Here is a 26,054-nt window from a genome sequence, read left to right as displayed (position 1 = left end):
GACTGACAGCACTCAAGTAACATGAAATACTAAACTTTTCCATGTCATGCTGGCAGGAGTGATCTCTCTCTATGACATATCTAATTCAACTGCTCAAGAGTGTATAATGTACTAATGATACAACAATGTAATACTTACATCCAAAAAACAAAACAGACAAGTAATTAAGTGCCATAGCTGCTGTTCTGAAGAATGCTTTCTCATTACAATTACTCAGATTTTTTTAATGCCAACAGGTGACATGTTCTACATGCCATTACAAATTAATCTGAAATATAGATGGAAAAGTGTTTTATACAACTCTGTGATGGCATGTTGGACATGTTACCTGACAATGTTGTCTATTCTATATCCTCTATAATTTTGCTAGCACAGCACACATAAAATTTGTATAACATATTTTATGGACTTTCCATTCATCTCCAGCCAATTCATTCTTGGCGCAACACACACACACACACACACACACACACACACACACACACACACACACGTGCGCATGTAAAAGGATACAGAGGATTTACTAGCTTTTGATCTACTATTCTTTTTTCTAGTAAGCACACACTCTCCTTCACACAATACTAAGGACATATAAATGCATCCACCCACGGCTGTGGTGACATCAGATTTTTCTCTTTTTTTTATTGTTATGACTTTGGAATTTCCATTGCCCCAATATAGTATTTATCTTGCCAACAACTCGGGAAAGCACCCAGAAGCACACCATAAACACACCAAGAAAACCTAAGAGATTGCATTTACATTTCTGCTTAGTAACTGCAGCAAAGAAACAAATTTCAGATTAGTAGAGCAGTCCAAATCAAACATTTATCTCTGTGATTGACAATATTGAGTATAAATGGACATAATTCAAGTGTGTTGTATAGTATGCTTTTGACAGGTGTGTGCCGAGCAAAACTGTGAAGGATGGGAAAGACCTGTTGGCATTCAAAAGCAACGTAAGAAAGTTTTGCTCTGAAGGTGCAGAGAGCTCAAATTTAGACATAGCCGAAGCCTTGTTGTAAAACAAAAACTAACTGAAACCAAAATGATCATAAGAAAAACTATGCACGAAACATTCAACAAAGTCAAATGTAAAATTCCATTTACCAATCTGACGAAAAAAAGCTAAGAAATTTCGGTCAAAGGATACATTAAAACAGATCAAAGCCAACTGTGCAGTCACGCAATCAACATCATAACACCAAGTGGAGGATGACAGAAAGAAGGCTGTAATAATAAATTTCATTTTCCAAAATGGTTTCACTGAGGAATGTCATGCTCTGTTTTAGCTGTCCAATCGTCAAACTTGGGTCAAAATTACAAATATGAACATATGTAATGATGGGATAGAAAATCAACTACAATATTGTTCAACAAAGGAATGACCACAGGATCTGATGGGATTCCTCTTTGATACTACATAGAATATGTGAAAGAACTTGTTCATCTTCTAGCAGCAATGTGTCATCAATCACTGGAGAAACAGAACATTCCAGGTGACTGGAAAAATGTGTACGTGATTTCTATTTTAATAAGTGACACTGAACAAAAGCACATGACTGTTGGTGTACATACTCAATTTCCTTCTCTTGTAGAATTCTGGAACTTTTTTTATGCTTGTGTGTTGTGGCATTTCTGGAGACTGAATATCTCCTATGTAGGAACCAACATGAAGTCTGCAAACAACTACCTTGTGAATCCCAGCTCATTCTGTTCATTCACAAGATACAGAAAGCAGTAGATATAAGCACCCATGTAGATATGTTCCTTGACTTACAGAAGGCAATCGGCACAGTAATGTGTTATCATCTGATGAATAAAATATGTACATACAGAAGCCAGCTTCGTTATTGGATTTAAATAAAAAAATAGCTTGCCATTTTTAATGGAGAGAAACCTTCAAAAGTGAAAGTAGTTTTGTGCATAACATCAAGGGAATGTTATAGGACAATTACAGTTTACAACATATATAAGTGACTTCATGGATAGCGTCGGAAGCTACACAAGCCTGTTAATGGAAGATGATTTATATAGAGAAAGTTGTGATTGTAGAAAATCGTAAGTGCAGGAACAGCAGCAAAGAACTGAGGCTTGGTGCAAGGATTTGCAATTTATGCTCAACATAAACAAATGAGGCATACTGCACATAAACATAAAGAAAGACTCATTACTGTCTGATTATATTATGGCCAAATCATCACTGGAAACCATTACATCCATTAAATATCTAGGACTATGTAGATGGAGTGATTTAAAGTGGAACTACCATATAGAATTACTCATAGGAAACTGGCAGATGCCAGACTGAGATTCACTGGAAGAACCCTCAGATAGCTTTAACAAAGGGAAATAAGGACAGTTTTTTCAGTTTGACTGATGAAGTCATCCATTTTTAAGATACACTAATTTTAGCTACAGTTATCTGATGATGATTACTCAAAATGCATTATAACTAAAGCATTTAGCCATCAAAACATTTCCAAGGAATTACTATGCAGAAATGTCATTTTTTCCCTTTGGTGATGTACGTGTGGGCATCACTGTTCTTCTCAAATTGTTTCATTAGCAAATATACGTATTGCAACAGTGCTGTTAAAATGCCTAGCTACTTGAGGAGGTACTTACATGACGTCCATGGATGAACACCACATATTATTCTTGCTGCTTGCTTTTTGCAGTCAATACTTTCCTTCTAAATGATAAGTTGCCCCACAAACTTATTCCATAAGACATTATTTGGCAGAAATATGCAAAATATGTGAGGTGGTTTATTTGCTTGTTCCCAAGATAAGCAATCACACAAAGAGCAAAAGTAGCTGAACTTAATTGTTTGAGAAGCTCAAAAATACCCTTCTTCTAGTTTTCATCAATATGTACACCCAAAATTTGGTGCATTTCACCCTACTTCCTGACTCCTGCCTATGTGCTTCATCAACTGCTGGTATCACTGTTTGTTGTATGGAGAATTCATTTCCCAAGAACTACTTTACAATTTTTCGGAAAATATGATTTACGATCTCTTCTGTTGGTTTCTCTCTAATGGGATTTATTATAATACCAGTACTGTCAGCAAAAAATACTAATTCTATTTGTTGAATGTTAAGTGGAAGGTCATTCTCATATATAAGGAACAGCAATGGGCCCAAAATTGAACCCTGTAGGACTTCTCCCTTTGAGATTTCTTTCTAGTTACTAAAATTTTCTGCTCTTCCAACATTGTTTGAATTACTCAGCACAACCTTTCTGCATGATGATGATTCAAACAGTTGTGTGCGAAGCCATCAATTCCATAAAATTTGAGTTTTTCTGGGAGAGTATCCTGATCTACAAAACTGTACATCTTGGAAAGATCACAAGAAATACCAATATTCTAATATTTAAGACTTGTACTATTTGATGAGTGAATGTATAAATCTTTCAGAAATACAAACTGGGATAGGTTATGAAAATTATTTCTATTTAAGTGTGAGACTCCTGAGTATGTTTTTCGAATATTTCTGAAAAAGATGTCAGTAAGGAAACTGGATGATAATTGTTTAAGTCTGTCTGAGGTTTAACAACTGCATATTTTAATCTGCCTGGAAAAGTTCCCTGTGCCAGGGATGTATTGCACATATCACTAAGGACATTGCTTATTAAGTTAGAATTAACTTTTCAGACTTCTGTATGAAATTCCACCAACACCACAAGGGTCTTTGTTTTTTTTAGTACTTTTAGAATTCTGTTAAGTTTAGTGAAGGTTGTTCGTGCTACTTCAAGTTACTTAAAGTTCTGTGGAGTGACATTTTTAATATAGTCTCTTGCTTCAACTGAAGCATTTAATCCTATTTCAAGAAGTGCAGTGCACCCACAAAAGAGAGAGTAGCTTACAAAAGACCCTTTTGACCAAGACTTGAGCACTGCTCCTTAGTCTGCATCATTTATGACATCAGACTGATAAAGGAAATACAGAAGATGCAGAGAAGAACAGTAAGTTTCATCACGGCATCATTCACTACGTGTGAAAGCACCATAGCAATGCTCGACCAACTCTACAGACACTACAAGATACATGATGTGCAACATTATGTGATTTACTGTGAAAATTCTGAGTGTGCCTTCCTAAAAGGATCAATTAACTTGGTGCTTCCTGCTGCACATATTTCGCAAAAAGATCAGGAAGGTAAAAGTAGAAAGATATGACTTCCTATGGAGACTTACCAAATGTCATCTTTTGTTCACACCCTTCAAAACTGAAACAAGGAAAGGGGGAGGGGGGAGGGGGATGGGAGAGAAGTGACAGTTGTCTACAAGGCACCCTCTACCAGTCACTCTAAAGTAGCTTGTGGAATATAGATGTAGATGTAGAAATTGAAAAGATTGAAAACACTATGAGCAATATTGTTTTCAAGAAAATAATTAAAGAGAAAACTTTAATCTAAATGTTACCTACCTTTTCAAAGATACTATCAGCATTGGAGAAAAGAGGCAGTGTCTATATTATAAAAAAGCAATATCGTAGGAGCCCTGAGGTCAATGAGTACTGTTGCTGTGCTTGCCTTTTTTACTCTGTTGGCATTTGAAGTGGCATCATAGAGAGGATGACCAAAAGAATCTCTCTCTGAAAAGCTGAAATGTTATGACATAACCGAAATTCACCAAGCATGGATGGATGGAGCGAAGATTAAGGTTTAATATCTGGTTGACAGAATGGTAGCAGGTACTTAGCAACTGTTCAGCTTGACCATCTCAACATTTTTCTGAAGGAGTTTTAGAAAATCTGTGGAAAACTATAACTAAATGGCTAGAGGGGATTTGAACCCCTCTCTCCTGGAAGCAAATTCAGTGGTTTGTCCTCCGAGTGCAGCTGAAGCCTAACCTGCAGGATAGAAGCAGGCTGCACTGACAGACTGCACAACAGGGGTAAAACTAAACTCAGAAGAGGGGAACATAGAATCTGAAGTTCAGGAGGTATGGTACCGGGTCTTCGCTTGTTCTTCAATCAGCTTCTGAACACCTTGCAAGACTGTTCAAAAACTGTTTATTTTGCTGTTTAATAATTTATGTGAGTGCTGAGTGAAATACACTTCATAGTTGATAGCTGAGTGTATGTATAACTGGTTTACAGCAAAGAGTTTAAGTCTGAACACCAGAACCATTCATAATACACGTTGTAAGAAACAAAAGTGACCTACACGTTATAGAAATAGATATTAATGGAAAAGACTAAATAAAACATATACACAATTATTTGGTGACTAGATAAATAACAAGTAAAAACTAGTCACTCCATGTTTAAGATAATTAAAATATTTCAGTCTGACACATTCTGTGCTTCAGAATCTCTCTTTTGCTGGACTGCAGACCTATATACTTAAATTACCTGGTATGCAAAGGAGTTATCCTTTGCTACCTTTTGGAGGTCACTTCAATTTTTTTTGTGATTTCCTATTACATTTACTCCCCAGTGGTACACCATCTGATCAAAAATATATGGATACCTATGGGATGTGTCCAGCCTTCACCTTTATGATGGCTTGGATTGTGCTGGGGACACTTTAAGTGAGGTTCCTGAATGTCTGTGGAGGAATGGCAGTCCACTGCTCTTCAAGAGCCAAAACCAGAGAAGGTAATGATGTTGAATGCAGGGGTCTGAAATGAAGGCAATGTTGTCACTTGGCATAAAGCTGTTCCATTGGGTTCGGGTCAGGTCTATGGGCAGGCTAGTCCATTTCAGGAATGTTATTGTCCACAAACCATTGCCTTGCAGATGGAGCTTTATGGCAGTATACATTCGCATGCTGATAACAATCAATCATCACCTCTGAATGGTTCCTCTACTGTACACAGTACACAATGCTGTAAATAAGTTAATATTCTCATTTAGTGTTTTCTTAAGTCCAATAAGAAGACCACATCACAACCGTGAAGAAGAACCCTGTACCATAACACCAACTCCTCTGTACTTCACTGCTGGCACTGCATGCAGGTATGGTGGCAGGCATTTGCAAACCCAAACCATTCCATCGAACTGCCACAGAGTATGGTGTGGTTCATTGCCCCAAATCACTTGGAGCACCACTCTTTACACCACCTCTTGCATTGCGTAGCACTGCGTACAGAAATGTGTGGCTTCTGAGGACCTGCTCGACTGTTGTATTCCATTCTTTTGAACTCCTTTCACTCAATCACTGTGCTAGTCACTGTGCTAGCTGCTCTGCTGGTTGCACTTTGGAACTCACTAGTGGTTCTTTCCAATGATTTCATGTGACTTTTTACAACCACCCTTTGCAATGTTCAACAGACCCTGTCTCTCAGTACATGAGGTCTGCATGGTCTTGGTTTAGCTGTGGTTGTTCCCTCACATTCCCATATCACAAGCAGCTGATTTTGGTAGGTTTAGAAGGGCTGAAATGTCCGTATTCAGTTTGTTACTCAGGTGACATCCAGTGACTAAAACGTTTGAAGTCACTGAGCTCTCCTAAGTGACCCATTCTGCTTTTAGTGCTTCTCTATTGACTCATCACCTCCTTTTACACTGGTGGGTCTACCCATTGTGGCTTCTAGCGGTTAATTCCCTGTTATATATTGATATCTGGATATTTTTGATCAGAGATTGTATACGATGCTAATAATAAAATTATATACCCGACAGAATAAGACACAAAAAGTAGTTCTCTGCAAAGTTTGCGTGATTTTGCATACTTCTACAAAGGTTTTTAACTAGCCGTCAGCATAATTCAAGGAACTGGGAATTTACAGAAATGCAGAAGAACACTGAAAGCATATTTTATCAGTTGCTGTAGTATTATGAGTATCTGATTACCTAATGTCATAAGTATTAATGCTAACGGCAAAAAAAAGGGGTTTCTCCTTTCTTACATCATGCGTATAAATTTATTTACTGACATTTTTTAAAACCTTCCAAAGGATAACTTCACAAAAAACTGACAGCTTCTGTAAGTAATGCTTCCAGTTTTGACAGTTACTTCAATCAGTTCATTTATACTTTTGCACTGCTCTCGTTCCCTGAAGGTTCTCCTTTTTTTATAGTACCTACTGATCATGACATGTGAAGGAATGGCAACAAAAATAAACTTCCTCACCAAAGATTACATTAAATTTCAAAGTTAAGAATGATTTTAGAACGATAAGTCTAGTAGTGTATCACCTGCACACTTTGTCAAATTGGCATTAAGCTTTATATGGGATGATGTAATAAAGTTTAAAATTTTATAGGATAAAATGTATAACATATATAAGAACTTATATTTACTTCCTTGTGTTCATTCGATACTGATCTTACTATCATAACGTTTCGATCTACACTCCTTTCGGTTGGCTGCATATTGATATATTTTTCCAACAATTTAGATTTGCAAAATAATTCACCAGTGTATAGTTGGCTGTCCGTATGCAACTGGCACCACAGGACACTAAAATCTGGCCACACACTATGAATAATTTTTTCAGAAAAGTAGAGAAACTAAAAGAGACATAGCTTAGATTTAGACTGCTTTCCCCTTCAGCGAATTGTACAAAATGATTTGAAACTAATGACAAATTTTGTGTTCACACCATTGATATATAACAAACTAACATAAAATCATTGCTTTGTTACTTGTGGTGCTTTGATTTTTTTTTTTTTTTTTTTTGGGTAACACCTGCAAACTGTATGATCCATCATAACACATAAAGAAGCCCTTCCGGGGTCTCCATTCATAGACAACATACTTTTTTGAGTAAACCAAGTTTTCAAACAAACTACAGTGAAGCCAGTGCAGTACATTAGACTCTAAGTAATTACTACAGTCCACAAAATTTTGCATTTTGTGATAATGTGAAACATGCAAATTCTGCCTCAAAACACAAAATTAAGTAATGCACACTGTTTCATAGCAAATTGTATCCAGAGGAACTATTTTATCTGAGATAGTTTGGAGTAGCTTTAATTTCAGTATGTTAATATTGAAAATGTGCCTGCTTCCAGTTACTGGTCTTGTGCATCATCTGATGAAGCCCAATTTGGAAAGATAATGTGACTAAGAACCTGCTTGCAAAATAAAAATTGCTCGAACGCAACAGTGTGTCAATGTACTAAATGCTCTGTTGCCATGCCAACTGTGGGCAGTTGAGTGGTCTATTTAAGATACACGCCACAGTGCAATGTAGTACTCAATCGTGGGACCTAGCTTTTTATAACAAACAAATGGATATGTTTGTTTGTTAGTGAAAGTTCAAAAGTTGGTGTAATATACAGCAAATTACATGGTGGATATTTGAACTGTGGCTGGATTGAATATTGTTAGAGATTGGGCTTGATCTACATCATTAACAATGCTCTGCCAACATCACCAAGCAATGTGGGGTAGGCACTCCTGAATGCTTTGTGTTGTACATTTTTCATTGTTTTCTTTTCTTATTTTGAAATGAGTGAAGCAATTAAACTTGTTCCATCATGGATTTCGATTAAGAGCCTTACAACACCAGAAGAGATCAGCTTGTTCCCACCCCCGAAATTCTCCCCCTAATGCTTGAATAGTTACTTCTGGTCATACTTCTACACTATGTGCTTTGTCAGTTCTACCAGTAGTGTTGTCAAGCATGGGTCGCATGGCTGTGAGTGCCTATGAAAGGTAGATTTTGTAATCATAGAATTTGATGGGAAAAGACAAAGAACATGAAGAAATACATTAAATCAAGAGACGTACTCAGTTCACTGGTGGGAAAATGCTGCTGGTTTTCAACAGAACAATTGTTTGTTGAGAGCTTAAATACAGCCAAGAAATAAATGATGGCCATTTCTGAAAAAAAGGCTGCTGAAGTTCTTGCAAAAGCAAAAATTCCACTCAAAAAGGTGCCAAGCAGCACTTTTATTAACAACCAATTTCAAAGAATTAAGGCTTTATTTGTCTTCACACATGTTGCATGACAACCTTCAAAATTCAGGCTTCTAATCATTTCCAAAGAAAAAATAGATGCTAATTTACACAAAAATAGTTGTGAACTTTGACAAAAACCAGATACAACATTTTCCAGTCTCTGGTAATTATTAACTGTGCTAAAAAAATCCTTCAATAGCACAAGAAACCTATAGTTCCACAAAGAAGCTTAATCAATAACCATTTTGTATTACTGTTACTCTCTAATCTCTGTTGGTAAGTACAGCCTTTCATCTGTGTTGACACTTGTTAAATCTGTAACAACCTTGCACTGGGCAGCTTTTGTACATATTAAATAAAGATAGGGTAATGGAAAGTCCTTTTGTAACATTAATAACAGAAGGAATAAAGGTAACAATTTACCATATATGACGGAACTCACCACATAGTTGAGGCATTGAGTCACTGAAAGGCACAAACAGGACTGAGAATGAAACTTCCTCGTAGACTATAACTGTGCGCCAGACTGAGACTCGAACCTGGGGCCATTGCTTTTCATCGGAAATTTGTCTACTGACTGAGCTATCTGAGCACAACTTACGACCCACCCTCACAGCCCTACTTCTGCCAGTACCTCATCTCCTACCTTGCAAACTCCACAGACTTTTTTTTTGCATACATTGTGGGACAAGCACTCCTGGAAGAAAGGATATTGCGGAGACATGGCTTGGCCAGGAAATCTCAAATCAGTGCACACATTGCTGTAGAGTGAAAATTCATTCTGGAAACAATATCCCATGTGAGCCATCTCTCCACGATATCCTTTCTTCCGGGAGTGCTAGTTCCGTTAGGTGTGCAGGAGGACTTCTGCGAAGATTGGAAGGTAGGAGATGAGGTACTGGTGGAGGTAGGGCTGTGGGGCCAAGTTGTGAGTTGTGTTTGGGCAGCTCAGCTGTTAAGAGAACTTGTTCATGAAAGGCAATGATCCCAGGTTCGAGTCCCAGTGAAGCACACAGTTTTAATCAGCCCACACTGCACTGCAGAGTGAAAATTCAGGTCAGTCTTACGAGCGAATATGAGGTTATTCTATCTGCTATTACACTTTGTCCCAAAGCTAGTAAGTTTACAGTTTTGTTTATGTACCTGGCAATGTCTCAATGCTTCAGCTATATGGTGAGTTGTCACTGTTACTCCTTCCAAAATTCATAGTGTGTTTAAAGAAACTCTCCTTGTTGATTTACATAAGAATGCAAGTACCTTCCTGAGTATAAGCTCCCCATTCATAAACATGGCCAGCGAGCTAAAGTGTAGCAGCATTTCATCTGTGCGCAGGTCCTGTGCCACAACATCATCTGAATAAATGCTGATTATAGCCAAGCATAGGAACAGGTGGAAGTAGTCCGTAAGATAGTTTGCCCAGCATGCTTCCCACATTTTCAAGGCAATGGGTTCTGGAAACTCCCTTTTGAAGCACCTGGAAAAGAAAATATGAATTATGGTAATACTGTGTCAAGTTCAGCAAACTGCAGCAATTCACATTTATATTTGGTTGGCTACACTGTAAACACAGATGGAAGGTTGCACTATAATGTACTGTAAAAATATTTTCATCAGATAAATTGTTACTTACAAAAGTATCCAGCGGTGACAAAACAGGAGCTCCATAGCATCATTGTGTCGCAACAGATGATTATAGAATTGGGGAACCATCAAACGGATGAGTTCCCTGAGGTAGTTCTGTAAACAGAGAACTTATAGTAACACAACATACTGAAGCAATAACTGGAAACTGCAGTAGTTATTATGACAAATTGACTAGGAGCTGCAATGTTGCCTCCTTTAACCCATCTGATCTCCTGCAAAATACATTCTTGTTCTTTTACCAGTCCAACCATTTCTGTAAACCAACTAACTGCAAATGAGTACCTTCCATATTCTCAGTATCATCCAAGAATGGAACTGTGGAAACAAGTTCTCTGCCCAATCTTTAAATATCTTTTGTAATTCTCTAATATGAGGAACATCCTTTCCAAGTATCTCAACGTGATATATCTATGACATTTCCGTGTTTGTGCCAAATCCAACACAAGTCATACTGCATACTGATGTGAAAGACCAATGTACAACCTGTTCTGAGGCACCTATTCCTATTCCAGTTTTGTGACACCAATGTTCTATCCCTTCAGAAATAGGGGCACATGTGAAATGAGTCGCATCATATAACAATTCCAAGGCAACTTTTCTATGCCCTTTTATGTGGGCATTACCACCAAGCTGTCCACCCAAGTAAATGGCCACAACCAAACTGTGCCGTTGGGCACAATTGAATGCCCAGTGGCAGAGAAGGCCACTACATACAACATGATTAAAATCAATGGCTGTGTCACATCCAGTACCACTCGAATCTCCCCTCCCCTCTCTCAACACTAACTTCTCTGAAGTTGATATGTGGGAAAACTACTTTTTGACACAACCTTTTGATCCTGCAGATCCTGTGGCCTCAATCTCCATTAGTTCCTGTACATTATCTGCACTGCTCTTTCCACCCCCTCCCTCACCTCTCAAAATCTGTTTCTTATTACTTTCTACTGCACCCGGACCACGGAATTTTACTTTTATTATTTGATTATGAGTCCACGAATCTTCATCCACACTGACCTCTCAGAGTCTCCGTCTCCCTCTATTGTATCACACCGCCCCCTCCTACCCTACCCAATCTCATAGTGCAGCACACTATTACTCCTGCCCGCATCATGGTGAGCTTTCTCTGATGCCATGTTTGTATTCCCCTCTTTTGCTGTCTCCCCTACCTTGTTGCTCCATCCTTTATCTTAACTGTTCCACTTATAACAAATCAAGCTGGATCCATCCCACCTACTACTATTGCATTACTACTAATAACAAATATTTTTTCCTTTGCCTCAGTTTTCACTTGTATCCAGTTACAAAATTTGTGTATATGCAGTATTGTCCAAACTTATCCAAATATTGTTCAGACTATGTTTAATGCAAATTTGTTAATCAGAGCATAAATTTTAAGATGCCGATTACAGTAATAATAAAAAAACTTAAAAATGTTCAGAATGTAACCATATGTACAAACTGATTTTCAATGTGAATATAAAATGACTCATTCCACATCATTATAATCTATCATGCAAAATGATCCCTGGTACATGTAACCAGAAAACTAACTAGTTTTTCTGGAAACCACACTAATTAAAAATAACTAATAACTGAAATCTTACTACAGCTCTTGATAATAAATTTCAACTGCGTTATCCAGAGATTTTGGTCATATTGAAACAAATCAGAAAGCTATGACTTCGGACTTTACTGTAACATTCCCCCCCCCCCCCCCCCCCCCCCTTCAGTTTTCCTAAAATTAATGAACTTAAGAAACAATCAAAGTTTGAACACACTCAATTTACTTCCGCCTTTTATAGGATTATGCCTATTATATTCCTAAGTTTGACACTATACTTCTGTCGCCCTATTTTTCCTGGACCAAATGGCACCCTTCTTTAATTAATTAAGCCACTAATTAAAATTTTGCAGAAATTATCATATTTTACAACATGACAACTATTTACAAAATATTTCTGTAATCTTTTTTACTTTCTTATCTAATGATTTATTGTGTAAATCAAGTTATTGTTGGAACATACAATTCATCCCAATTAGTCAATTTGACTAATGCCTACAGACAGAAAATCTTGGAACCGATTATGTAAGCCGATCCGTTGTGCTCGGTTGTCTTAAGTTTGCAGCTCATAGTGCTTTATGGTGGCAGATAGCAAAAGCTTACAGAAGTCTCCTGTCTACGATTCATATGTTTTGCTTATTGTGAGTTTTTTTATATTACACAACTTTCATTTGGAAAATAGAATATGTGCAATTTAAATATGGGGTCTCATTTTTGAGACCTTTGTAAGTTTACAAATTGCACCGAAGAAATATACTGTCACCTATTGTATCATGAATCTTCCCATAAAAAAAAGTGCTCCAACAATTTGCTTTGCTTTTTTAACTTACTGTCATTAGCAGTGACCATTTTCATTTGCTTTTTATATATCAACAAAACACTAATGTCTATCAGACAGCATGGGCAGTTTTTATTATAAACTCACACTGTTGTACTAAAGTAGTCTTAATATTAATAATCCCAAATTCCTGTGACATAGTGTACCTTATGGGCAATTCCTTCATGCAAAACACCTTTAACAAGAAAATTTTCTATCTCACTACTACTGAGATTATGGACTATAGAAACAGTTTGCTCAATTTTCAAAATATTTTGAACACTTATGAAAAGTACATAAACACTGGTATTGTGTAGATATTACTCTAACAATACACTCATTAAGCTGACTAACCTATATCACAAAGCCTGTCAGGTGTTTTTGATTCTCCATGCCAGTTCAGTATATTAATAAACACTTCTCCACCTCCAGTACTGCTAAATATAATTATAATAGTCTTTGTGCTATTGGCAAATTCAATCTGCTGAAAGGAGTGTTACATGAAAACATACAGTAAAAGCCCCTTTTTACATTTCCAGTGGACTGACCCAAAAAAGTATAAAATGCAGGAAAGTGTAAAATACAGAAAAGCATAGGAAATACAGCAAGCAAAAATGTCTTTTAATTGTGGCTGTCTGCAACTTGACATAAAACTGTATTTTACACTTTCCTGCATTTTATACTTTTTTGGGTCAGTTCACTGAAAATGTAAAAAGAGGGTTTTACTGTATGTTTTCATGTAACATTCCTTTCATCTCAGCCCGAGATGCTGGAGTTGGTAGTCGTGTGTGCGAGAAGTGTGCTTGCTTTTTTTTTTTTGTGTGTGTGTGTGTGTGTGTGTGTGTGTGTGTGTGTGTGTGTGTGAGTGTGTGTGCGCGCGCGTGCGCCTTACTGCCAAGACTGTGGCCAAAAGCTAAATGTGAGTGTCTTTTAATTTTGCCTGTCTGCATGTCTTTTTATGGAAAGTAGCACTCTGTCTCTTCCTATACTGCTGATACTCCTACCTGGAGTTTTGTTCAAAATATTAAATTAAAATAATTTAAATTATCCTATTTAAAAAAATTTAAAATAATTGTTTTTGTTATTTCCAACAGCAATTACTGTATTTACTCAAATCTAAAGCCGCACTCGAATCTAAGCCGCACCTGAAAAATGAGACTCAAAATCAAGGAAAAAAATTTTTCCCGAATCTAAGCCGCACCTGAAATTTGAGACTCGAAATTCCAAGGGAGACAAAAGTTTTAGGCCGCACATCCAAATCGAAACAAAGTTGGTCCGCTGTAATATGAGACACAATTTAGGTCGAATGAATGACTATACAGCTACAGTAGTTTGGTTCGAATCTTAAGCTTAGCAGTTAAGCTTTACCATGTAATCATTGCTATGTGTCAGGTGCTCCGTCTGTATTTATACAGGTACCATTCCTTTCTCCTTTTTTACGTGCTTCGTCTGGTTTGAATTGATTGCTTATTTTTCTTTGATCTGGTAAGTGCCGTTCTCTTTGTTATAGATGTTTACGTCACTCTAAGCTGAAAATGCATTACTGTTATTTGTCATGCATTGTTTGTCGCATTCTGGTAGTGAGTGTTTACGACCTGTCACCGCTCGCGGCATGGCTTGCTTTTGTGCACGCTACCGCCGCTTTAAACAAAAAAAGAGGAGGAATCGTCTCATTAGCAAAACAATGGCAAGAGACTGCTTGCTATTTGCTGTTACTTACACTGCTGCTTTCTTTGATAATGATCAACAAGAACCAAATAATAGACTGCGTATGATAGAAGATGTTCTGAACGAGAGTTTAGCGAAAATTTTTCTCCGGTTGAAAATCTTTGCAGATGCCTCTGTAGTACATTACATTCTTCACAAGTCATCTTAGATTTAAAAATCTAGTCAATTGCCTTGCTTCATTTCTGACTGTATCACTATTAGGCATAAGAACAATACAAATATAAACATGACATGATATGTATATTATTCCGCGTTTCGTAGTTTATTAGGCAGACAGGATTTAAATGAGATAGCAGCAAACACGAAAGAATACATGGCAAAATGTTTATATTTGTACGGTATTATTCTTATGGTGAAAAGAATACTGCATGCGATTCACAATTCATAAAAGTGCTTATTAGCAACGATCTCTTGTCACAAGTAGAAAAAAATTCAGAACGTAGAGTTGGTCATATTGACAAACATTCCATACAATCTTGCCAGTCGGATTTTCGTAGCACGCTGAAATGCTGCTACATTCGAAGATGAACAATACGGAATTTTTATTTACTTCGTTGGATAATGTATGAAAATGCAGTGGTCGAAACTCGGGGCGGTGAAAAAAAGCTCTTCTTCCACCTTTTTTTTATTTTATTTACCGACGCAGAGGTTTTGTCACCAGTATTTATCTTTGTGCCTGCAAAGCATGCCTGTGTAGCGCTACATAATTCGACGGCAGAAGTTAATTGTGGCAGCACCTACCAACATTTTTTCAGAACTTCCGCTTACTTTGCACTCGATTCTAAGCCGCAGGCGGGTTTTTGGATTACAAAAACTGGAAAAAAAGTGCGGCTTGGATTCGAGTAAATACGGTACCTCTACTTGTTTCTCTACAGTATACAAAGCACCAATCACAAAGGCAGTGGCTGAATGCTGACAAAAACACATGTGCGGGTTTTACTCTTCGTTCCAATCATATGCAATGGTGTAGATAAACCACGGAAGCAAAAGTCTTTCGTTAAACCACAATAAAAAGATGATCATTATAAAGTTACAGTAAATAAAACTTGTAGCACAATATTGGTTAACACACACTACAGTTGACGGCTTCATAAACAGAGAACAGCAGGCACAAAATCTACAGCTTGCTGTTGACAAGGACACTTGGTTCAGGGACATCCTGGGTGAGAAAGAGTGCAAAAACTGCCGTCATGTTACGGAGCATCTTGAGGAGGAATGTTTATGTTTGATATCAGATTGTACCAATCTAAGACTGCACACCTAGTACGGATTTGTGTATTTCACGCAGAAGTAACAACGGTTCTTAAAAGCCCATTACAGAGATGGCCATCCTCAAAAGCAGTGTTTATTTGTATAAATGACTGCAAAATTAAATTAAAGCTGTTGCGATACAATTCAATTAACAGAAGGAAGGTTGCTACAAGAGTCACTATAATCAGATCATGGTTACCATTAAGGCAGTAACACATTATACTTTTCTGACCTTCCAAACGCAGCGAACCTATAATACACGTGGCTGCATCCCAACAATTCAACAATGAAAATCCTGTTTACTGTACTAATGCTATGTTACACCATCAATAACTTCGCATATGGTCTGTGTTTTCTACTTTGTTCCAATGCTGACTCTGAGCAGGAATACAATGCACTTTCTGCAGAAATCTGTATGAAAATCAATGTTAAAGAACATGATAACATCAAAGAAAACATACGTGAAATGTGTGATATTAGAGTTCAATACCACACTTGTTAGGGTTTGCAGTTATTGAACATGGTCCATACTAGTATCGCTAGACCCGCAAATTGAGACTAGCGCTGCTCCATGGCTTGCAACAAGTCTTTAGCGTGCACTCGGCCACTCTTGCTTGAGATGTCAAGTAGGAAAGAAGTATAGCCCTCAGCTGATAGGAAGCAACCTCTAACAAGGTGCTTAGTTAAAGTATGGCCTACGTCATGCCTCATATAGCTCCTGTACCATCAGTTAAGTACAATACATTATTTTTTACCAATGACTTCTAATTATTTTAGTCGTTGCAGCCCAGACTTCACTGACAACCTGCTGTATATACAAAGAAGAGATTTGTATGCTTCTATTTAGCATTGGCCACCAGTCATTCACATTGGCGACGATTCGTTCGTCGTCGTCATAACAACTGGCGACGAGGGTAAAAGTATTTCGTCGTTCTTTAACAGTGTCGACGATGTACAGTGCATATCTCTTGTTTGTTTCTTTCATCATTATTTGGAAGTGGCAACGCAGATTATTTGGAAAGCAGAGCTGATTCAACGATATGTCAGAGACAAGAGGTTTATTTCATTTGTGTTTACACTATCTCTGTTTATGTGCGTTTACAGATTATAAACCCGACTGCTCCACCCTTCCTCTCTGCACTGTGTGACTCCAAGAGTGGAAGACATTTTCTCCTGCCTCCACTTGTGATTCTTTGATCTATTTGTGATGGCAGATTCAGAGGAATGAAATGTACTGGCAGACCTGTTACGATTACAGAATCAGCAGCCCAACGCACTACTGCAAGCCTTGGGACAGCTCGTCCAGGAACATCAACATGCTGTTGCACACGTACCGTCTGCACAGAAGCCGACCGTACAGTGGGCCACGGCCCTGCCATTTTGAGCATTCGACGCCAGCGTGGAAAGCTGCTAGGAGTGGCACGCACAGTTTTCACACTACCTTGCCGCATATGACATCCAAGGTATAACAAAGTTGCATGCCCTTTTATCTTGTGTAGGAGTGGCATTGTACAGAATTCTCCTCAAACTCTTCCCGAGAAGTTCTCCAGATCAGCACAGTTTCGAAGAACTTGTTCGGACATTAACCAACTATTACAAGGAAAAACATAAATATTGTGACTAAGCAGTACACATTTCTCTGCCCAACACGTGCCCCTCAGCAGAATTACCGTGAGTGGGTAGCCACTTTGCAAGGCCTCACTCGCAACTGTGAATTTTCTTGTTCTTTTGGAATATCATATTCTGACGTAATGGTATGGGATGCTATTGTGCAAAACGTGCCGGACACACTCTTTAGAGAGCAAATTCTTAAATTATCCAACCCCACTTTAGAACAAGTGTTGGACGTTTTGGAAAGACAGGGCACTTTGGACTTTGCTGAAAATACTTTCAAATTGCCTCCCGCTGTCTGTTAGGTTAGAAAGCCAGCTGTGCACGCATCACACATACATGCCACTGTACTGGCTCGGCATGCTCCTGCCCAATTCACTTCTGGGAAACAGACACCTGTTATGTGCCGACAACAGCCGCCTACTTTGCGTTCATGTCCGCAATGTAATTCAAAGCACTCGCACCAGAATTGCACATCGCACAAGGCCGTGTGACATTTTTGCAACAAGAAGGGACATGTCCAGGCAGTGTGCCTCAAATGACAAAAATCTGACTCAGTATCAAGTTTCTGGACAAAGTAACTTCTGCCGGAATGGTTCCTGATATAAGACTTCCTATCACAATGAGCCACAAGCAATGGAAATAAATGTTGTAAATTTGCCTCCAGTACCTGTGCCTTTGTCCGATTGTGACAATTTTGCTTGTAAGGTTAGTGCACGCCGACGAAAGACGTCTCGCCAGGCCTGATCTGCCCGTCCACATTTGTGAGTGAACATGGCTTCTCAGATCGACATTTTTCGCCGATGGCAGAAAATACTTTTTGTCGACTTGAACATTCGGAATCATACGATTCCTTTTCAGTTGGACACTGGAGCATCTGTTTCATAAGGTGCAGGTTGCGCGAAAAATTTTCAGGCACATGTTGAATTGCATGACAATGCACAGCCTAAATTTTTCCACGCTCACACAGTGCCTCACGCGCTTCACGACAAAGTTGCTAAAACATTGGATCAACTTGAGGCTCAAAGAGTGACTGAACCAGTGACAGAATCACTATGGGCTTCACTGTTGGTTATATTAATGAAACCATTAGGCAAATTCCGACTGCATGGATGTAAAGCCACAGTCATTCCTCAACTTGTTACATTTCCTTTGCCACGTCCAGAAGACCTGTTTGACAAATTGTGTCCAGGCAAATATTTTTCTAAGTTAGATTTGCAAGATGTGTATCTTCAAATTCCTGTGGATGAAGAATCCCAGAAGATTCTCATCATGAATACCCATTTCGGTCTCAACAAATTTAAGAGACTTCCATTCAGATGTGCCTCTGCCCCAGTACTATTTCAGCAGTACTTATAGACTCTTTGTGCGTCAATTCCTTTGGTGTGTAATTACCTAGATGACATCATAGTTTCTGGTTCTGCGCAGTATGAACATTTGCATCATTTGAGACAGTTATTTGAAGTGCTATGTGAGAATGGATTTAGACTCAATAGGGACAAGTGTAATTTCTTTCTGAACAGTTATCTTACTTGGGGCACGTAATAAACTCTCAAGGCATCCATCTGGGTCCGGATCATTTAAGAGCAATATCAGAACTACCAGGCACCCAAGACAGTTAAAGAATTACAATCCGTCCTTGGAATGCTCAATTATTATCACAAGTTTTTGCCTAACGCCTCATCTCTTGCAGCAACATTACATCGACTATGTTGAAAGAACCTTCCATTCATTTAGTCGCCTGAAAGTGAACATGCTTTTCAGCAGCTTAAATCTGCATTGTTACCTAGTACATGTCTTACGCCCTTCGATCCCTTGGCCTCATGGTTGACGCTTCAGATTTTGGGATTGGGGCTGTTCTTGCTCACAAATTTGGTTTGCGTGATTGCCCAATCGGATTTGCATCGAAGCCACTCTCCTCTGTGCAGCGTAACTACTCACAGATCGAGAAGGAAGCTCTCACTTTGATTTTTGGTTACAAAATTCCACGGCTTCTTATATGGTCGCAAGTTTACAGTTCTCACCGACCACAAGTCTTTGACGTCTTTGTTTCAGCCATCAAACCCTGTGCCTCTGCATACGGCTCAAAAATTTATTCGTTGGTCACTATTTTTGTCACAGTACTGTTATGACATCTTGTATCGGCCTACTGCCCAGCACAACAATGCCGACATGTTATACCAATTGCCAACAGCTGAAGACACGCTGTTCAACTCTTTCGAACAGGCTTGTATGTTCATAGATGTGCAAAATGATGATAATGTGGAAAGTTTTCCTGTTGACTTTGGTCATATAGCCACAGCAACAGCTAACAGCCCAGTATTAAATGTTGTTTTGTGTTATGCCACAATGCAATGGCCTTTGTCTAAAAATCGGATTGAAGATCCATTGGTTCGTTGTTTTTTTGTTTGCAGAGTTCGAAACCTTTTGTGAATCTAATGGTATTCAGCATTTAACTTCAGCACCATTCACTCCTCAATCAAACGGCCACTCTTGCTCGGGACGTTAAGTAGGAAAGTAATATTACAGCCTTCAGCTGATAGGAAGCAACCCCTAACAAGGCGCTTAGTTAAAGTATGGCCTATGTCATGCCTCTATAGCTCTCTGTTTGTAATTATGTTCATCCTGACTATGAAGACTCCTGTACCACCAGTTAAGTACAACATATTATTTTTTACCAATGACTTCTAATTATTTTAGTTATTGCAGCCCAGATCATCCTTATTGACTTCACTGACAAAACTGCTGTATATGCAAAGAAGAGATTTGTATGTTTTTAGCATTGGCCACCAGCCATTCACACTGGCGACGATTTGTTCGTCGTCATCATAACAAAATGTTGTAACATGGACTTCTTAACTGCGGTAAAAAATTTGTTGACTTCTGTTGGGACCGATGAAAATGAACGTAAAAAAATCAGGTAAACATAAAATGTGGGAACTTGAAAATAGTGTTTTAGTGTAGCTACTTGTAAACTGCTGTGGTTGGGTATGAACTTCTCAAGAGAAGTATGTAAAATTCCACCAATTCAAGATCAAATTAGCTGCAGGTTAATGAAGGAAACCAGTGTTCCTGATGTTTGTGCTGACACTGGCAATAAATCTATATGCACATTCCTCAACACTGAGTAACATGTATAATTAGTCAGTTAATATAATAAGAACTGGAATATTTTTCTCATGAACAATTAATTGTAGTTTGGGAAGAATATAACCTTAACTACACCTTCAATTGTGGGGAATATTTTCAAGGATTTTTTTGTAAAATAAACTGGAGAATGTAAAAACTGCATAAGTGTCTTTGGAACTTCTGACACATTGTGAAGATTGTGACAACTTACATAAGATTAAAACTTCCATAATCACAATTTTGAATTTTGCACAGAAAGTATCAGCTTTCACTGTCTGCCACCAGGAAGCAGTTTTACCTGCAATTGATCGGCTCATCCAATAAGCACGAAGATTTGCTGTACCTAGATACATGAGTAAATTCTAACCTAGCAGTTTTAGAAACAAATAAGTAATATCTGAAATCCAGAAGTATTCATAAGCATATCTTTACATAGCTGACCCCATCCAGAAACCTGCACTCTTTGGGAGTAATTCACTTCGGGAACATCTATGTTCATAAAAGGTTGACTGCCAATAATCACTTGCATCACAATATATAGCAACCTGTATTATCTTTCATGAGCTTCTTTCTTTCATTCTACGAGTAAATTCCATTCTGGTCATTTCTGTGTGTCAACAAAATAGAATTTTATACACTTGTGTACTATATCAAGAAATTTTGTGTTCAGTGACTGTAAACTAAACTATTGTGGTGGTAATCTTCTGTCAGACTTTGTATGTGATTACACTGCCACTGCCATACCATTTCAGAGTATTGTGAAAGTATCTACCTGTGATAAACTTTCATGTAATATCTGAGACTGTCCATCATGGTGATGTTAGTGACAATAAATATAAATAGCAGTCAAATTTATTTAAAGCACTGTTGTGTATATTACTGGTGGATTTACTTAAAACCAGTTTTCAGCAATATGATGGTCTTCAGCCAATGAGACACCTAGAGGAAACTAGAAACTGAAGGTAGAAAACCATCCATGCTGAGTGTGTGTGTGTGTGTGTGTGTGTGTGTGTGTTTCTTAACAAAATAATCAGTCCATGTTTATATGCCTTCCTACCATTAAAAGTCTCTATGAGGTAGCTGCTCATATTATCACTTTGCTGTCTGTACAATAAAAATCACACATTTCTTAAGGCATACTGGTACAGCCATGACAAAGAGCAGAGAGTGGTTAGTTTCGGTAATCTCTAAAAATAAGCAGAAGACTGGGAATTCAAAATGAAAATTTACATATTTTATATTGATGTAAAATATGATACATTTTCATCTTTTTTATGAGCCCATCAACCACAAAATGCCTCAACTACTGCATATGATGAGTTGTTACCTTTGCTTCTTCCATTTTTTAAATGTAAACAGTAAATTACCAGATTTTTGTCCATGTCATTATCTGTAGGCGTGCAGACAAATATGGCTTTTTGCATTAGCCCAACAAAACACCAAAATGCATCAGATTCGTTTCTGATCTCAGCTAAAACTGGTGCTAAGAGATCTGACATGCCTTGGGTGTAGCCAAATCCTGGATTGTAAACAGCATAATTTAACAGAATGTTTCTGCAACAGACAAAAAAGACAGGAATAAAAAGAGTATAGGAATACTGAACACTATAATAATTATTATATTACACAACAAAAAATGTGTTGAGATCCACAGGTGTTTACACCAACTGGAAAATAATAACAAATAACAGAAACAGTTGAGTAACATTAACTTAAGCTGTCATACAGTGAAGTATGAGTTCTGCAAACACATTGGAAACATGACATGATAAGATTCAGAACTAATTACAATGCAATGAAACAACCTCATTGTTTTTAGCCACTGTTTATTGTCACAAATGCTTTATAATGAGTTAGACTACAGAATAAGTTAGCAATCACCTAAATTATGGAACAGCATGGCTGTCATACAAAAATGTATATAAAGGCAACAAAGGAAGGACTACACACCACCAGGAAAAAAGAACCTTATTATATCAGTAGCTCTCATGGAAATCAGTACTCCCTGAGGGCTTGGAATGCATAAGTATCTTTTCCAAGTTAACGGATTCTCTTGTCACAGCTTAACATTTGTTTTCCTGTTTGTCAATGGAAGAGACATATTATGATGTTTTGATGAAGTATCAGTAGCACTATCAATGATGACATTCATTCTGAGGTTTTGCTACATAACTTTCATGCAAAATAGCTTTTCAAGTGTTGTTCTTGTCATTGTTCATGATAGTTTTGTCTGAAGACAGCCTAGTAATCAAAAAACTGTCTAACAAGTTAAAGAAATACTGTAGCATTTCCAGTGTTTGTGTTTTCATTGACAGATCTTATTTCAAAAAAAGAACAGTACTGTTCCGGGTGTCAAAGTGGCAGACTAGTGCAAAAATTAGTAACTGCTGATTTCCAAGGAGATTTAACATGAAAAAAGATTACCAGATCATCCCATTCCCTTCTCTTCTGCTTTGTTGTCATTACTGAACAAATGGTGATCAATATAGAATGCTACTCCCACACCCCTTTATAACCTGGTAATTTGCATTTCAGCTTGAATCATCAGTACACTTTACATGGTTAATTAGTGAGGAAAGAAGGTAAAATGCATTAAATTTGTTATTTGTAATGCGGATGTTACAATGCTTATATCAACCTCATAAGTTTGTTAGAAACAAGAAGTGGAAAATACAAAGCATGGGTTGTTAACTTTAGTGCCACAGTACTCTAACCACATGAGACAATCACCCATACCTTACGCCTGGAAACCTATGTTTCATGATTTCAGTCACTCCATACTTTGTACTGCAAGGGTTCACACTTGTTATGCTGTCTCTGTATTTATCCATCAGTGTCTGCAATTTTTTTATCATTTCTGGTAACTGGTAGAATTCCGGTGTTCTAAATACAAATTGTATGTGAAAGTAATAATTATTTCAAATGTACAACACCTCATTACACAAGGAAAACAAACACAAACACAAACACAAACACACACACACACACACACACACACACACATATTAAATTTATGTGTAAGTACCAATCAAGATGAAAAAATATTTGAATCTGATGTAGCAAAGTTGTTAAGGATTTTACAAGTAGAAGTAAAACAGATAGAGACATACGTTAGCTTATAATGGCTTCTTCAATCGAAACAGCCAACCCTTTTCCATGAGAGAAGAGGAAGAATAATAAAAAAGAAAGGTGCTCCAAACTGTAAAAAGTCTAAAGATGAGGCTATTGCTCAGAATCCATGATGAAAAATGATGGAAGGAAGGTTTAGAGTTTTAAAATCCCATCAACAATGTCATTAGTGATGGAGCACAGGTTCAAACTGGGAAGGAAATTGTCTGTGTGCTTTCCAAAGAAACCATCCTGGCATTTGCCTTAAATGATTTAGAGAAATCATGGATAACCTAAATGTGGATGGCCAGATTTGAATTGTCATATCCCCAAATGCAAGTCCAGTGTGCTAACTACAGCGCCACTTTGCTTGGACTGAGATGAGGAAATACACAATAGTAGAATTAACCTTTTTCCTTGAATTCTTTAAGAACACTCACTCACTCACTCACTCGTGTATCATATTATATAACTCCTACCATTACAAAAAACATTTAGATGTATTCAGAAGTTCAGTGATTGAGAGAGCTGGCTACAACAAATTGAACCCATGTATTTCAATATAAACAAGAGTTAAATGATTTCTACTGATATTACTAATAAGCAGTAAAAAATTTACTAATGACCTGGTAAGCACAATGGACTTTAATACAACCATTGCTTTGTAGGGTCACTTGCAAATACAGATATTTGTTCCAGCTTCTACTGATTATGTTTATATTGAGGAGTTCCTCATCCCTACTACCTTTTCAGCTGCAGCAGCAAATGACACTACAAATATTGCTGCTTTAGAAGCTTGATGGATGTTTTCTGCTTTGGCCATTATATACTTTTTTTACCATAAAGGTAAAACAATTGGCAAATCCTAGTATTAACCAATGAAACTTAAGATTTGCCATTATGGTGTGGTAAAAGTCCAAAATTTCTCATTATATACATAGATTTCAAACTTTTACCAAGAAACATCGGTAAATCTTAGGATTTACAAATGCAAACTGGTGAAAGCTGGATCAAAGACTCCTGCTTCCGTCATGCAGGTTCAGACAAGTTTCACTGTTGCCAATTTTTTGTTCAGATAAGTTTCTTTGTTGGCAATTATGAGTTCTCAGTCCACTCACTGCTGTGTAGTATCAATCAGTGTCAAGCATTGTGCGTATGGTCACCTTTGCTACTCATTTTAGTGGTGTTTCTTGTTTCTTCTGCAGCTTTGCATCAAAATGAGTGATGTTATGCATAACAGATTTTACGAACTTTTAAGTGAATCAGTGAATAAGAAGAAGGACAACAATTTTTATGTAACTGCTGAGCAATATAATATTCTTTTAAGTGAAGTGAAAAATACAAAAACCGTTTCCAATAAAAAAATCTGGTCACTACAGACATTTGAAGCGATATGATGTTCTCAACATCGGAGGTAAAGAGAAACTCATAGCACCGGTGTCTGCTGGAAAAGATGAAATTCGTTATTATGTTTGTTTCGATGAACTGTTTAATGTACTACATAAGACCTACATTGCTATAGGCCATGCCTGCTGAACACGGGTGATTGCGGAACTGAATCATAAGTACAGGAATCTGACTGTTGAATAAATCGTTACTTATTTGAGATTATGTGAACCATGTCAAAAAAAAGCAAAAAACATTGAAAAGGGGTGTTGTAGTGAAACCTGTCACATATAGTGAAATGAATTCACAATGCTAAATTGACTTAATTGATATTCAGGCAAACGCAAACAATAATTCGAAGTTCATACTTGTATACCAAGATCATTTGACAAAATTTGTTATCCTCAGCACAGAAACTTCGAATAGGGCTGATGAAGTAGCATATCATTTTTTGGACATTTTTACCAGCTTTGGTGCCCCAAGTATCATTGATTCTGGTAATGGTAGAGAGTTTTAAGCAAGTCATTCAAAGTTTATGTGGGTTGTGGAGTGATATAAAGATAGTCCACAGGAAGCCGGGCACAGTCAGTCTCAGGGATAAGTCGAAGGAACAAATCATGATAACGAAAATGTTATCAACTTGGACAGAAACAAATGAAACTTCAAAATGGTCTGAACGGCTGAGGTTTGTGCAAGCAGTCGAGAATAGGGCTTATCATGAAGGCACCAGATGTTCACCATATGAAGCCATGTTTGGGGTTCCAATGAAAATGGGCATTGCAACTTCAGTTGTTCCACATGATTTAATAAAAAATACGAACACTGAAGAAGAGTTGGAAACAATGTTAAACAGCACTTCCACTGACTCGCAGGAAATTGAAAATGACGGCCAAGGAATTGATGCCAGTGAATCAAGTACTGGAACCAAAGGAACAGAGGTAGAAAGTGTGGCTGC

General features: G+C 37.6%; 1 protein-coding gene across 2 annotated transcripts in view; it reads right to left on the bottom strand.

Annotated features, from left to right (window-relative positions):
- The window catches only part of LOC124777464 (TBC1 domain family member 16), a 99,921-nt gene that overhangs the window by 3,423 nt on the left and 70,444 nt on the right, over positions 1-26,054 (bottom strand). Inside the window, exons 9-12 of one of the 2 annotated variants that reach the window (XM_047252887.1) lie at positions 23,342-23,488; positions 21,973-22,159; positions 10,495-10,601; positions 10,122-10,338 (exon numbers count right to left, since the gene is read on the bottom strand). In XM_047252887.1, the coding sequence (XP_047108843.1) occupies positions 10,122-10,338; positions 10,495-10,601; positions 21,973-22,159; positions 23,342-23,488 (658 nt within the window). The remainder of the gene's footprint in view (positions 1-10,121; positions 10,339-10,494; positions 10,602-21,972; positions 22,160-23,341; positions 23,489-26,054) is intronic. The other variant, XM_047252888.1, reaches the window with a different exon arrangement.

Source organism: Schistocerca piceifrons, chromosome 2, assembly GCF_021461385.2.
Source record: "Schistocerca piceifrons isolate TAMUIC-IGC-003096 chromosome 2, iqSchPice1.1, whole genome shotgun sequence".
Classification (NCBI taxonomy): domain Eukaryota; kingdom Metazoa; phylum Arthropoda; class Insecta; order Orthoptera; family Acrididae; genus Schistocerca; species Schistocerca piceifrons.
The sequence above is the reverse complement of the archived record's forward strand: the minus strand, read 5'-3'. Positions and strand labels throughout refer to the sequence as shown.